At 43.1% G+C, this 12,544-nt stretch overlaps 1 protein-coding gene across 1 annotated transcript in view; it reads right to left on the bottom strand.

Annotated features, from left to right (window-relative positions):
- Nucleotides 1-10,821: 10,821 nt before the first annotated feature.
- The window catches only part of LOC121567773 (pyridine nucleotide-disulfide oxidoreductase domain-containing protein 2-like), a 43,025-nt gene continuing 41,302 nt past the window's right edge, over nucleotides 10,822-12,544 (bottom strand). Inside the window, exon 6 of the mRNA XM_045221181.1 lies at nucleotides 10,822-10,982. Within this exon, the coding sequence (XP_045077116.1) occupies nucleotides 10,822-10,982 (161 nt within the window). The remainder of the gene's footprint in view (nucleotides 10,983-12,544) is intronic.

Raw genomic sequence — 12,544 nt, 5'->3', positions numbered from 1 at the left:
TAATAATGTCAGCAAAATAACATAAAAAAATGAACGATGTACAAATAATTATTTCTTCCAAGACACCAAAATCAAAGTGAAATCAATCTAAAAATCTGGTTTTGGCTTTACTGAAACAGGCGACCAATAGGCCTACTGTCTACCGACATGGTATACTCTCCCCATCAGAACACAAGTGGCAAAGCCAGGTAGAAGTACCTTCAGTAGGTCACTTGGCTAAACTATTGCCACAACAAGCAGGGGTGCACCTTACCAATAACTGTCTGAAACCTCCTTAACAAGCTGAAGGCTAGAAAAGACTAGAAGCAGACTATCATAACATCACATAATATTCACAGAGAGGCCAATATACACTGAGTATACCAGACATTAGGAACACCTTCCTAATATTGAATTGCCCCCCCCCCCCTCCCCAATGAAATATATATTTTTTACACTGAGTGTACAAAACATTAAGAACACCTGCTCTTTCCATGACATAGACTGACCAGGTGAATCCAGGTGAAAGCTATGATCTGTTATTGATGTCACTTATTAAATCCACTTCAATCAGTGTAGATGAAGGGGAGGAGACAGGTTAAAGAAGGATTTTTAAGCCTTGAGACAATGAGACATGGATTGTGTGTGTGTGTCATTCAGAGGGTGAATGGACAATACAAAATATTGAAGTGCCTTTGAATGGGGCATGGTACTAGGTGCCAGGCACACTGGTTTGTGTCAAGCTGCTGGGTTTTTTATGCTTAACAGTTTCCCGTGTGTATCAAGAATGGTCCACCACCCAAAGGACATCCAGCCGACTTGACACAACTGTGGGAAGCGTTGTAGTCAACATGGGCCAGCATCCCTGTGGAACGCTTTCGACACCTTGCCCCGATTAACTGAGGCTGTTCTGAGGGTGTTCGTATATAAAAAATAATAGTAATTGCGGAACCCCTGCAGCACCTCCTTCCAACCTTTTTTACCACTTCATCACTGATATTAATACAGAATTGTAAGTAATATTCTAATAATTCATGTGAATTTGATAATATGATCATCTATATGCTCCATTGATGTCTGTTTGTGCCGATTTTAATTAGTAATGACTAGGAATATAAATGTGAACGCTATACAATTTGAGAAAATAGTTATATATGTAAAGAATTTATGTTTTTATTCAATTCATCATTACAACTGACTGAACCGTCACTGATGCTACGTGTCAGTGTGAATAATTTCTCATATTTCCCCCTTTTCAGGGGTATAACATTACAATTGTATAGCTTTGTAGACTGAAGTGAATGAACCTACAGCAGCCAAGATGATAATGGCTGAGGTCATTTTTGCTTGTTTTTTCAGTTTTCCAAATAGCATTTGAAAGTATTTTAATTGCAGTACATGAGCTTAAAAGTAGACAAGAACTAGAATGGACATGTGCTCGCAAACATAGCCATCCATTTTTGGTTTTGATTTGGAGAGGGGTGGTAGCATCTAACAATTGGATTTAATTATTTATTGGGAACTGCTCTGTGATGCAAACAAGGACCTCCTAATCAGAACCGTCTACCGATTATGGACATACCTTCCAATGTCGGACACGTGCTGCTAAACAGGTAGTCACTTGCCGTGTCCTTAACTCGAACGTTTCTCCAACGCTGCTCTAAGATGGAACCTTACTGATAAAATAACTGTGCTTACTGTTATTAACTGTATACATGACGGTGAGCTCTGTAGGGCTAGGCTTGAATGTGAGTGCAAGTATGACAAGCACAGGCACGTCTAAAGCGGTTCTCAAAATGTTGTGGGATACTGTAGTCGCCTACCCCCAATAACATTTGTCTCGCTAGTAAATGTAGTCAGTGTTAGTCAGAATGTAATGACTCGAGATCACCATGTACTCTGTTTAAACCAACGATAATTAGTGTTATGGAAGCTTGTGTTAAAACACTGAAGAAAAATGAAAGTCTTTACTCTGTTTTAATTCGTTTTTACTCTTTGGGGGGTGAATACTCTTCTATTGGCATGGGCTTACTGTAGGCTAAATAGTTCAAGTTGATAGTACCACCCTTATCATACTGATGTTTATAATTAAATACTAATGAGTCACTCGTAGTCACCTTAAGTGTGTGAGTGTGCAAATGTGTGTGTGTGTGTGTGTGTGTGTGTTGATGAGGCCCTGTGTGTGTACAGTAGAGTGTGTCTGGATAGGAATCAAACGATGATCAGTTGTGTTTTAAGGCCTTTTAAAGGATGGGGGACCCCACCTATCTCTGTGTGCCAGAGAAAGGCTTTGAGATGAAAACTAGCGTTTAGTCAACTCTCCTCTCTGGCCTCCCACTCTCACTCTCACTGACACACACACACACACGCGCACACACACGCACGCACATTCACGCACACGCACACGCACACACACTTGAATCCCTCCCTGCAAGCCCTCTCCATTTCCAGTGCAGTACAGTAAGACTCCCTTTGTTTCCAGACTGTTCTAAACTATGAAACAATCCTCAAATGGCTTGATTATAACTCCTCAGTAATCCTCAAACAACCACTAACATGAAAGTCTAAAGAAAAGGGAATTAGGGAAAGTCTGTCCAACAACCATTTTCCTTCTGTAATAAACAGAAAAGGACTCGTCTTACTAAGTAAGGAGACTCAACTATGTTACTGTGGTTGGAACAGAGGAGGGACATTCACCAAGGTCCATGTACTGTTGACTCCCTGGTCACATCACAGTGTGTGTTTGTCTGTTTGTGCGTGCGCATGTGTGTCTACATGTTTGCTTCTAGTGGTTTTGACTTGAGCCCAACATCTTCCTTCCTCCAGTCAAATAGGTAATTAGATTAGTGGTTTCAGTGGGGCTTTCTCACTCTCTCTCTCTCTCTCTCTCTCTCTCTCTCTCTCTCTCTCTCTCTCTCTCTCTCTCTCTCTCTCTCTCTCTCTCTCTCTCTCTGTATGCTTTTGCGTGTGTGCGCATGTGTGTCAACCTGAGTGCTTCAGCAGTCAGCTTGGTAAAGCCATCAAACGTGATTACCTGTGTGAGTGCTAAGACTGTTTTGCTGCTAATTCAATAGCCATCATTTCCTCTCAGTCGGAGAGTGTTTAGCTAAGAGATGATTGACAACCTAGCTGAGATGGGTCTCTTTGAAGTGGGTGTGTGCGTGCCTTTGGCTGCGTGCGTGTTTAGTGTGTGTGAGTTATATCTTTCAGGTGAACATGTATCTGGGGAAAAGATTTGGATCATACTGTACACTCCCTGTACATAGATTAAGTGGTTCCCGTGTGTGTGTGTGTGTGTGTGTGGATGTGTAGAAAAAGGTCTGGATGAGACCATACATTCCATGTCCTGTACCTCGATCATGTCAGAAGAGTCTGAGTCCCAAATGGCACCCTATTCCCTTTTTAGTTCACTACTTTTGATTAAGGCCTATATGGCTCTGGTCAAAAGTATTGCACTCATAGGGAATAAGGTGCCACTTGGGACGCAAACTCAGAAAGATGATGTTTTCTTAACTGCACCCAAAAATGAATCAACCAGATAACCAGTGACCACATTCTAATTTCTCTGGTTTCATGCATTTAAAGTATTGTATCTTTATCTCTTGTCCTCTATGTCTATTTGGATGTAGTCTAGAGTGGCTTCCTCTCATTGCCTCATTACCTTCATCTGCACAAATGTGAAATAACTGAGGAATTACAATTATTCATGCATGTTGCTTTCACCTATCCAGTGTTTCATGATCAGTGCAGATAAAGGGGAAGATATCACTTCAACTTTTCCGGTACAGTATGCTGTCTCTTCAGTATAATCTTTTTCTAAGGTTAGAGACTATAATCTTAGACCAGGGGTTCCCAAACCTTTTTGGCCCACGACCCCATTTTGATATCTGAAAATTGTATGTAATTAACAGCCAATGTTTACTTTTTTATATGGAGCTACATTGAAAAACATTCTAACTGTATTTCTGATTGTCTTCTCAACTCAACATCACATGCTTTTATTGTGGGGCTATGACAGACAATTGCAAATTAGTCTGACATAATATATCTTATCTCACCACCACTAATGAGATGGGTGTGCTTGATGCATGTCGCGTTGGAGCTTCTCAAAGTCAGAGGGCGTGGTTGACAGTGTGCACCTCATCTCTGTTGTCACATCCAACCTGGATCGATATTTAGTTTTAATGCAGACGAGAGCACTGAATCCAGCTTCACACAGATATGAGCTGGCGAAGGGTACCATGAGTTTTATGATGCTTTCAAGACAATTGGGAACTCTGAAAAATATGAGGTCAAATCATGACATCAGTGATCTTTAGGTCGGAAAGTCGGAGCTCTAGAAAGAGGCCAGAGTTCCTGAGTTGGAATTCTGAGTTGGATGACCGTTCAAAAATAATTTTTTTCAGAATTCCCAGTTGTCTTGAACGCACTGACGTCGGAAGTCAGAGATTTCCGAGTTCCCAGTTCCCAGTTGTTTTGAATGCGGCATTAATGCTCAGACGGAGATGGCAGTGTATTCCCTTCGAGTCAGGACCCAAAACTTTTCCGTAGTGACCCGTGAATGCATTCAGTCACATAACAGCTTGATCAGCTGTTCGATTTCCCCAGGATCACAGTCAAACGGATTGGGAAGTAGGTCCTAAAGTGCTCTTCCAAGCGTTGGAGGTGAGCAGTCATCACTCCTGTGGAACACTTACTGATGCTGTTTTCTGTTAGTAACATGCCCAGCCAAGGGAAGCGGGCATGGTTCGCTTTTGAAAAACTTTATCTCGCTTTTAATAATTTCCTCTGAATCCACTGATCAGTCACTCTTCTATAGAATGTTTTTGTATTTCCCCTGCATGCTTGTGTTCAGTTTGTTCAGTTTCCCAAATATGTCTGTTACATAGGCAAGGAGACACATTTTCTTTAAATTACACAAGAAGTCTTTTTTTTAATTTTTTTTGTGAATGACAACAGTTCCTCTCTCAATGCAAAAAATCTTTCCAACATTCCCCCTCGAAAACTAGCAGGCCTTGGTGTGAAATAGAACATTGTCATGCTCTGATCCCATATCTCCACAAAGTTCTGTTAACAGGCGTGCGCGCAGTGGATATGCTCAGCTCTTTTGCCGCATGTTGCTCTCGGTGTATCATACAATGGCCATCTAGGCCCTCACAGCTAACGTCCATTTGGAGAGCATTAGCTGGGGAGTTTTTGAGTCGTTCAGTCAGAGTTTCCTCTTGATTGCAAGCAATAGCATACATTCTTTGTTTAACAGTGTTACCTGACAAAGGTATTGATGTGAGTTTCTGTGCCCCTGCCTTCCCACACATTGTTTTCACCATATCAATTGCGGCCGGTAATATCAAAGTCTCTGCAATAGTGTGTCATGTCATAGCTTAGTGGGCCTAGCCTAGCCCACTTTCCAAAATCCTTTTTCAGGATTTTGGAAATTCTCCTGCGACCCCATTTTCAGGTGATCCCACATGGGGTCGTGACTTGGCAACCGATGTCTTAGAGTCAATATTTGTTGAGTGTATTTTATTGTTTTATGGACAGTGATAGTCGGAATGTAGAGGGCCAGACAGATACAGAGATAGACAGTGAGGAATGGCCGGGGCGGGATTAAAACCCTGTCGTCAGCGGGCATGTGTGGTCCAGAGTTGGCAGTGCTACCACTAGACCAGACAAAAAATGTAAATGTGTTAATCAAGATTTCTGAGAGTCCATTAAGCAAAACAATTTATTCTGTACACTCTTCAGCGAATGTTCCGCAAAAACATTCCCTTGTCCTGCATTTGGGCTTTTTAGATGTGGTCACCCTAATTCCACCAGTGAAAACATTGCTACTGCAACATGTTATGACCATCTTTTCACATGTGAGGAGAAGAACATCATTTCAGCCCCCACGTATGAATCTGCAATCTTCAATTTTCACATGTGGAGTTTTCTTACATGTGAAACTTCAAATTAGATTTTCTCTTTCACATGCGAACAACAATCACATGTGGAAGTTTTTCACATATGAAATTGCAAATGTGATTTTCACATGTGAATGTGTTTCACGTGAAACAACACATTTCTAATGTGAAATTGCAAATTGTACATGTTTTTTTTGTAAGGGTGACCCCTAGTCACTGCAGCATGTGGTAAGGGAATGGTAGTGTATAGCCTTGATATTCAATATGTTCTCCTCATATTTGTTTGTGATTGTGTATCACTTATGTGGCTTTTGGATGATTAGACATTCTCTGGATCCATAGAGAGACACGTGTCATCAACAGGGGATGGGGTGATGCGTAGATTGTAGAGTTATGGGGTGCAAGGACTGACACTACACTTAGTCATTCTGTTAGCATGCAGGCAGTGTTAGTTACATCACTGCTCTAGGATAGTCAAGTCCCTCTCTGCAGGCACACTGAATACTGGCCAAACTATCAGAGAGAGAGAGAGAGAGAGAGAGAGAGAGAGAGAGAGAGAGAGAGAGAGAGAGAGAGAGAGAGAGAGAGAGAGAGAGAGAGAGAGAGAGAGAGAGAGAGAGAGAGAGAGAGAGAGAGAAGAGAGAGAGAGAGAGAGAGAGAGAGAGAGAGAGAGAGAGAGAGAGAGAGAGAGAGAGAGAGAGAGAGAGAGAGAGAGAGAGAGAGAGAGAGAGAGAGAGAGAGAGAGAGAGAGAGAGAGAGAGAGAGAGAGAGAGAGAGAGAGAGAGAGAGAACAAGTTCACAGAGTGCCTGCAGAGAGGGACTTGACTATCGTAGAGCAGTGATGTAACTAACACTGCCTGCATGCTAACAGAATGAATAAGTGCAGTGTCAGTCCTTGCACCCCATAACTCTACAATCTACGCATCACCCCATCCCCTGAGAGAGAGAGAGCCTAAGATCCCACAGGACAATTATACCAGATAGAACAGACTGACCTTAGCCCACCGGCACATATTCTATTGCAGAATAGATACTGAGACGGGGGGGGGGACACTGTGGCCCCATCCAAAGTTACCCCCGGACAGGGCCAACCAGGCAGAATATTACCCCACCCACTTTGCCAAAGCACAGCCACCACACCACCAAAGGGATATCAACAGACCACAAACTTACTACCCTGAGACAAGGCCAAGTATAGCCCTCGAAGATCTCCCCCACCGCACGAACTCGAAGGGGCACAAAACCGGACAGAAATATCACGTCAGTGACTCAACCCACTCAAGTCAAGTATAGCAAAAAAAGCCTGGCATGACGTGACGCACCACTCCTAGGGATGGCATGGGAGAGAGCGAGCAAGCCAGTGTTTCAGCCCCCCTAATAGGGTCAGAGGCAGAGAATCCCAGTGGAGTGAGGGGAGCCGGCCAGGCAGAGAGAGCAAGGGTTGTTCGTCACTCCAGTGCTTTGCTGTTCACCTTCGCACACCTGGGCCAGACTACACTCAATCATAGGACCTACTGAAGAGATGAGTCTTCAGTAAAGACTTAAAGGTCGAGACTTAGTCTGCATCTCTCACATGGATAGGCAGACCATTCTATAAAAATAGAGCTCTATAGGAGAAAGCCCTGCCTCCAGCTGTTTGCTTATTCATTCTAGGAACAATAAGGAGGCCTGTGTCTTGTTACCATAGCACACGTGTAGGTATGTACGGCAGGATGAAATCAGAGAGATGGGTAGGAGTAAGTCCATGTAATGCTTTGTACGTTAACAGCAAAACCTTGAAATCAGCCCTAACAGGAAGCCAGTGTAGGGAGGCTAGCACTGGAGTAATATGATACAAATGTGGGGTTCTAGTCAAGATTCTAGCAGCAGTGTTTAGCACTAGTTTATTTAGTGCCTTATCTGGGTAGCTGGAGAGTAGAACATTGCAGTACTCTAATCTTGAAGTGACAAAAGCATGGATGAGATTTTCTGCATAATTTTCTGACAAAAGATTCAGATTTTTGCAATGTTACGAAGATGGAACAAAGCTGCTCTTGAAATATTTGTGCTATGTTCGTCAAAAGAGAGATCAGGGTCCAGAGTAACGCTGAGGTCCTTCACAGTTTTATTTGAGTCGACTATACAACCAACGAGATTCATTGTCAGATCCAACAGCAGATCTCTTTGTTTCTTGGGACCTAGCATCTCTGTTTTGTCCGATTTTAAAAGTAAAATATTTACTGCCATCCACTTCCTTATGTCTGAAACACAGGCTTCCACGGTAGGCAATTTTGGGGTTTCACCATGTTTCATCGAAATGTACAGCTGTGTGTCATCTGTATAGCAGTGAAAGTTGACATTTTGTTTCTGAATGAGATCACCAAGAGGTAGCATATATAGTGAGAACAATAGTGGTCCTAGAACGGAACCTTGATTAACACTGAAACTTACCATTGATTTGTCAGAGGACAAACCATCCACAGAGACAAACTGACATCTTTCCGACATATAAGATCTAAACCAGGCAAGAACTTGCCCTCTTAGACCAATTAAGGTTTCCAATCTCTCCAAAAGAACGTGGTGATCAATGTTGTCGAAAGTGGCACTAAGATCTAGGAGCACGAGGACAGACGCAGAGCCTTGGTCTGATGCTGTTAAAAGGTCATTTACCGCCTTCACCTTCAGACTACAGCGTTTGGTATACATCATTTGTCTTCAGGATGGCAGCTTTTTTTTGAGAGAGAGAGAGAGAAATGGGAGATTAGATATAGGCCGATAGTTTGTAAAATGTTCCTGGTCACGGTTTTTGCTTTCTCAGGAGAGGCTTTATTAATGCTACTTTTAGTGAGTTTGGTACACATCCGGAGCATAGGGAGACGTTTATTATGTTCAACATAGGCGGGCCAAGCACAGGAAGTAGCTCTTTCAGTAGTTTAGTAGGAATAGGGTTCAATAGGGGCAGCTGAAAGGTTTAGAGGCCATGGCTATTTAGTGAATGTGTCGAGAGATACAGGATAAAAAAACTTGAGTGTCTCCATTGATCCGAGGTCCTGGCAGTTCTGTGCAGTCAGATCAGCACAGTTTTGGAGAAATATGCATATTCAAAGAGGAGTCTGTAATTTGTTTACTAATGATTATGATCTTTTCGTCGAAGAAGTTCATGAATTCATCACTGCTGAAGTTAGCTTTGCGACAGTATAGAAAATACATTTTGGATTGTTTTTATTCTCCTCAATCAGGTTGGGAAAGTAGGCTGATCGAGCGGCAGTGAGGGCTTTTTGATATTGTACGGTACTGTCATTCCAAGCTAGTCGGAAAACTTCCAATTTGGTGGAGCACCATTTCCGTTCCAATTTTCTGGAAGCTCGCTTCAGAGCTCAGGTATTTTCTGTATTTTCATGGAACTAGAGTTTCTTGTGACAATTTATTTTTATTTTTAGCGGTGCAACTGCATCTAGGGTATTATGCAAGGCAAAGCTTAGATCCTCAGTTAGGTGTATAACATATTTTTGTACTCCGATGTCCTTGGGTAGGTGGAGGGAGTCTGGAAGAGCATCTAGGAATCTTTGGGTCGTCCGTGAATTTATAGTGTGGATTTTGATAATCCTTGGTTGGGGTCTATGCTAATTATTATTTGTTGCAATTGCAAATGTAATAAGATGGTGATCCGATAGTCCAGGATAGTCCAAGATGGTGGTCCAATAGTCCACAATATCTATTCTATGGGACAAAACTATGCTGAACAAAAATGTAAACGTAAAGTGTTGGTCCCATGTTTCATGAGCTGAAATAAAAGATCCCAGAAATGTTCCATACACACACAAAGCTTATTTCTCTTAAATGTTGTGCAGAAATGTGTTTACATCCCTATTAGTGAGCATTTCTCCTTTGCCAAGATAATCCATCCACCTGACAGGTGTAGCATATCAAGAAGTTGATTAAACAGCATGATAATTTTTTCACACAACACAGTACCACAGATGTCTCAAGTTTTGAGGAAGCATGCAATTGGCATACTGACTGCAGGAATGGCCACCAGAGCTGTTGCCAGAGAATTTAATGTTAATTTCTCTACCATAAGCCGTCGTTTTAGAGAATTTGGCAGTACGTCCAACTGGCCTCACAACCACAGACCACGTGTATCCACGCCAGCCCAGGACCTCCACATCCGGCTTCTTCACCTGCGGGATCGTCTGAGACCAGCTACCTGGACATCTGATGAAACAGAGTATTTTTGTCTGTAATAAAGCCCTTTTGTGGGGAAAAACGTATTCTGATTGGCTGGCCCTGACTCACCAGTGGGTGAGCCTGGCTCCCAAGTGGGTGAGCCACCCATGTCTGCGCCCCTGCCCAGTTATGTGAAATCCATAGATTAGGGCCTAGTGAATTTATTTCAATTGACTGAATTCCTTATATGAACTGTAACTCAGTAAAATCGTTGAAATTGTTTCATGTTGCGTTTATATTTTTGTTCAATATAGATCCAGGGTATGATTTTGGCAATGCGTAGGTACCGAGACATGTTGGACAAAACCCACTCAGTTGATGGTGGCTCTGAAAGCCTTTTGGAGTGGGTCTGTGGGCTACTCCATGTGAATATTGAAGTAACCAAAAATGTGAATATTACCTGCCATGACTACGAGGTTCGATAGGAATTCAGGGAACTCAATGAGGAACGCTGTATACGGCTCAGGAGTCCTGTAAACAGTAGCTATAAAAAGTGATTGAGTAGGCTGCATTGATTTCATGACTAGAACCCCAAAAGATAAAAGTGCAGTAATTTTTTTTGCGTAAATTGACATTTGCAGTCCACTTGCACGGAAGGCCAGAGTATCAGGCTCCACCAGACCTAGCCTTCAGGCCCTGAGGTGCAGACATCCAGCCATCCAGCCCAGCTGCTGCTCCCTATCTGCCCCAGCATGTGGTCTCTGCCCTGGGTCACAGGGCTGGATAGTCTCTCCTAAAGCCTGAAGGTCTGGTGGTGTGGTGGGCTCCAGATGTCCTGTTGGACGTTGAAATCTGGTAAGACAGATCCACCAGCTCGTGTGACGTGTGCCTTTGTGTGTGTGGCGTGCAGAATGGTGTCTGCCTCCTGTGCAGGGCCGCCATCCATCTGCATGTCTGGAGAGGGATGGGAGAAATTGTCTGAGTGAGAAGGTCTGAGGCAGGGGAAGAGAGGCTGGGGTGGAAGCTCTAGGACTAGGAGAGAGACTGGGCTGGAGAGAGGGTCTCCAGGGGGAGAGAGCGGGAGAGAGCTGTTTTGGTTGGGGCTGTAACTTGCAGGGATGCTCTAGCGTATAGGGTTGGGACTGAGTAAAATGAAGGAGGCCACACTGATGTTAGAGAGTTGTTTGGCAAAAATAGAAACCATTGATGTGTGCCTTCACTGTCCAGACCTCCAAGCCTAGACCCCCAGGTCTTTACCAAACACAAATACTTATTGAGTCATCTCTCATCAGTTTCTCAACAGTTAAACCCCTATCACTAAAACAATGGTAGAATATGCAACAGAGAATATTTTTTCTACAACAAATATAGAAATATTTGGAACGAGAGGTCAAATACAGCCATGAATGATCTCGGCCCAAATTCTCAATCTATCTGTGTTGAAAAATGGAGACCTGGTTTCATGCGCGTCTGCGTGTGTGTGGCATGTGTGTGTGTGCTGTGTGCTGCCTGTGCATACGCCACAGTGTGTGTTTGTGCGTGTGTGCATGCATGCATATGATTGTGTGTGTGCAAGCGTGCACAGTGAGCCCCTGTGTGTGTGTGTGTGTGCGTGTGTGTGTGTGTGTGTGTGTGTGTGTGTGTGTGTGTGTGTGTGTGTGTGTGTGTGTGTGTGTGTGTGTGTGTGTGTGTGTGTGTGTGTGTGTGTGTGTGTAAATGTGTGTGTTCAGGCTACTGTACTGAACCACAGACACGGACCACTCACCATACTTTCACTACCTCGCTACTCTGACATTCCTCTGCTCATGTCTCTCACCAGCCTCTTATTGCTGTTTGTCTCCTCTTATGAACTGGCCTGGTTGTTTTAGCTTGTGTGTTTTTTTCTCGATCGCTACTGTCTTCCTAAGACCTTTCTGAGAAGTACTCATTCGCCGAATACAACAGATGTAGACTTTACAGTGAAATGCTTATGAGGCCTTTCCCAACAATGCAAAGTTAAAAAGTAAGAAAATTTAGCAAAAACTAAAAAGGAATCAGTAACACAATAAAATAATGAGGCTATATACAATGAGTACCAGTACTGAGTCAATGTGCAGGGGTACGAGGCAGTTGAGGTAATTGAGGTAATATGTACATGTAGGTAGGTGTAAAAGTGACTAGGCAATCAGGATAGACAAAAAACAGAGTAGCAGCAGTGTATGTGAAGAGTGTTAAAGTGTGTGAATGTGTGTCTGTGTGTGTGTGTGGCGTCAATATGAGTGTGTTTTGTGTGTGTGATAGTATGTAGTGTGTGGCTGTGTATGTGTGTGTTGGAGTGTCAGTGTAGTATGTGTGAGTGTGTGGGTAGGGTCCAGTGAGTGCGCATAGATCCAGTGCAAGAGTGTCAGTGCAGAAAAAGGGGGTCAATGCAAATAGTCTGGTTAGCCATTTGATTAACTGTTCAGCAGTCTAATGTCTTGGGGATAGAAGTTGTTCAGGAGCCTTTTGGTCCCAAACTTGTCACCTCGGATCCAGAA

This window comes from Coregonus clupeaformis, chromosome 1 (genome assembly GCF_020615455.1).
Source record: "Coregonus clupeaformis isolate EN_2021a chromosome 1, ASM2061545v1, whole genome shotgun sequence".
NCBI classification, from domain to species: Eukaryota; Metazoa; Chordata; class Actinopteri; order Salmoniformes; family Salmonidae; genus Coregonus; species Coregonus clupeaformis.
The sequence above is the reverse complement of the archived record's forward strand: the minus strand, read 5'-3'. Positions and strand labels throughout refer to the sequence as shown.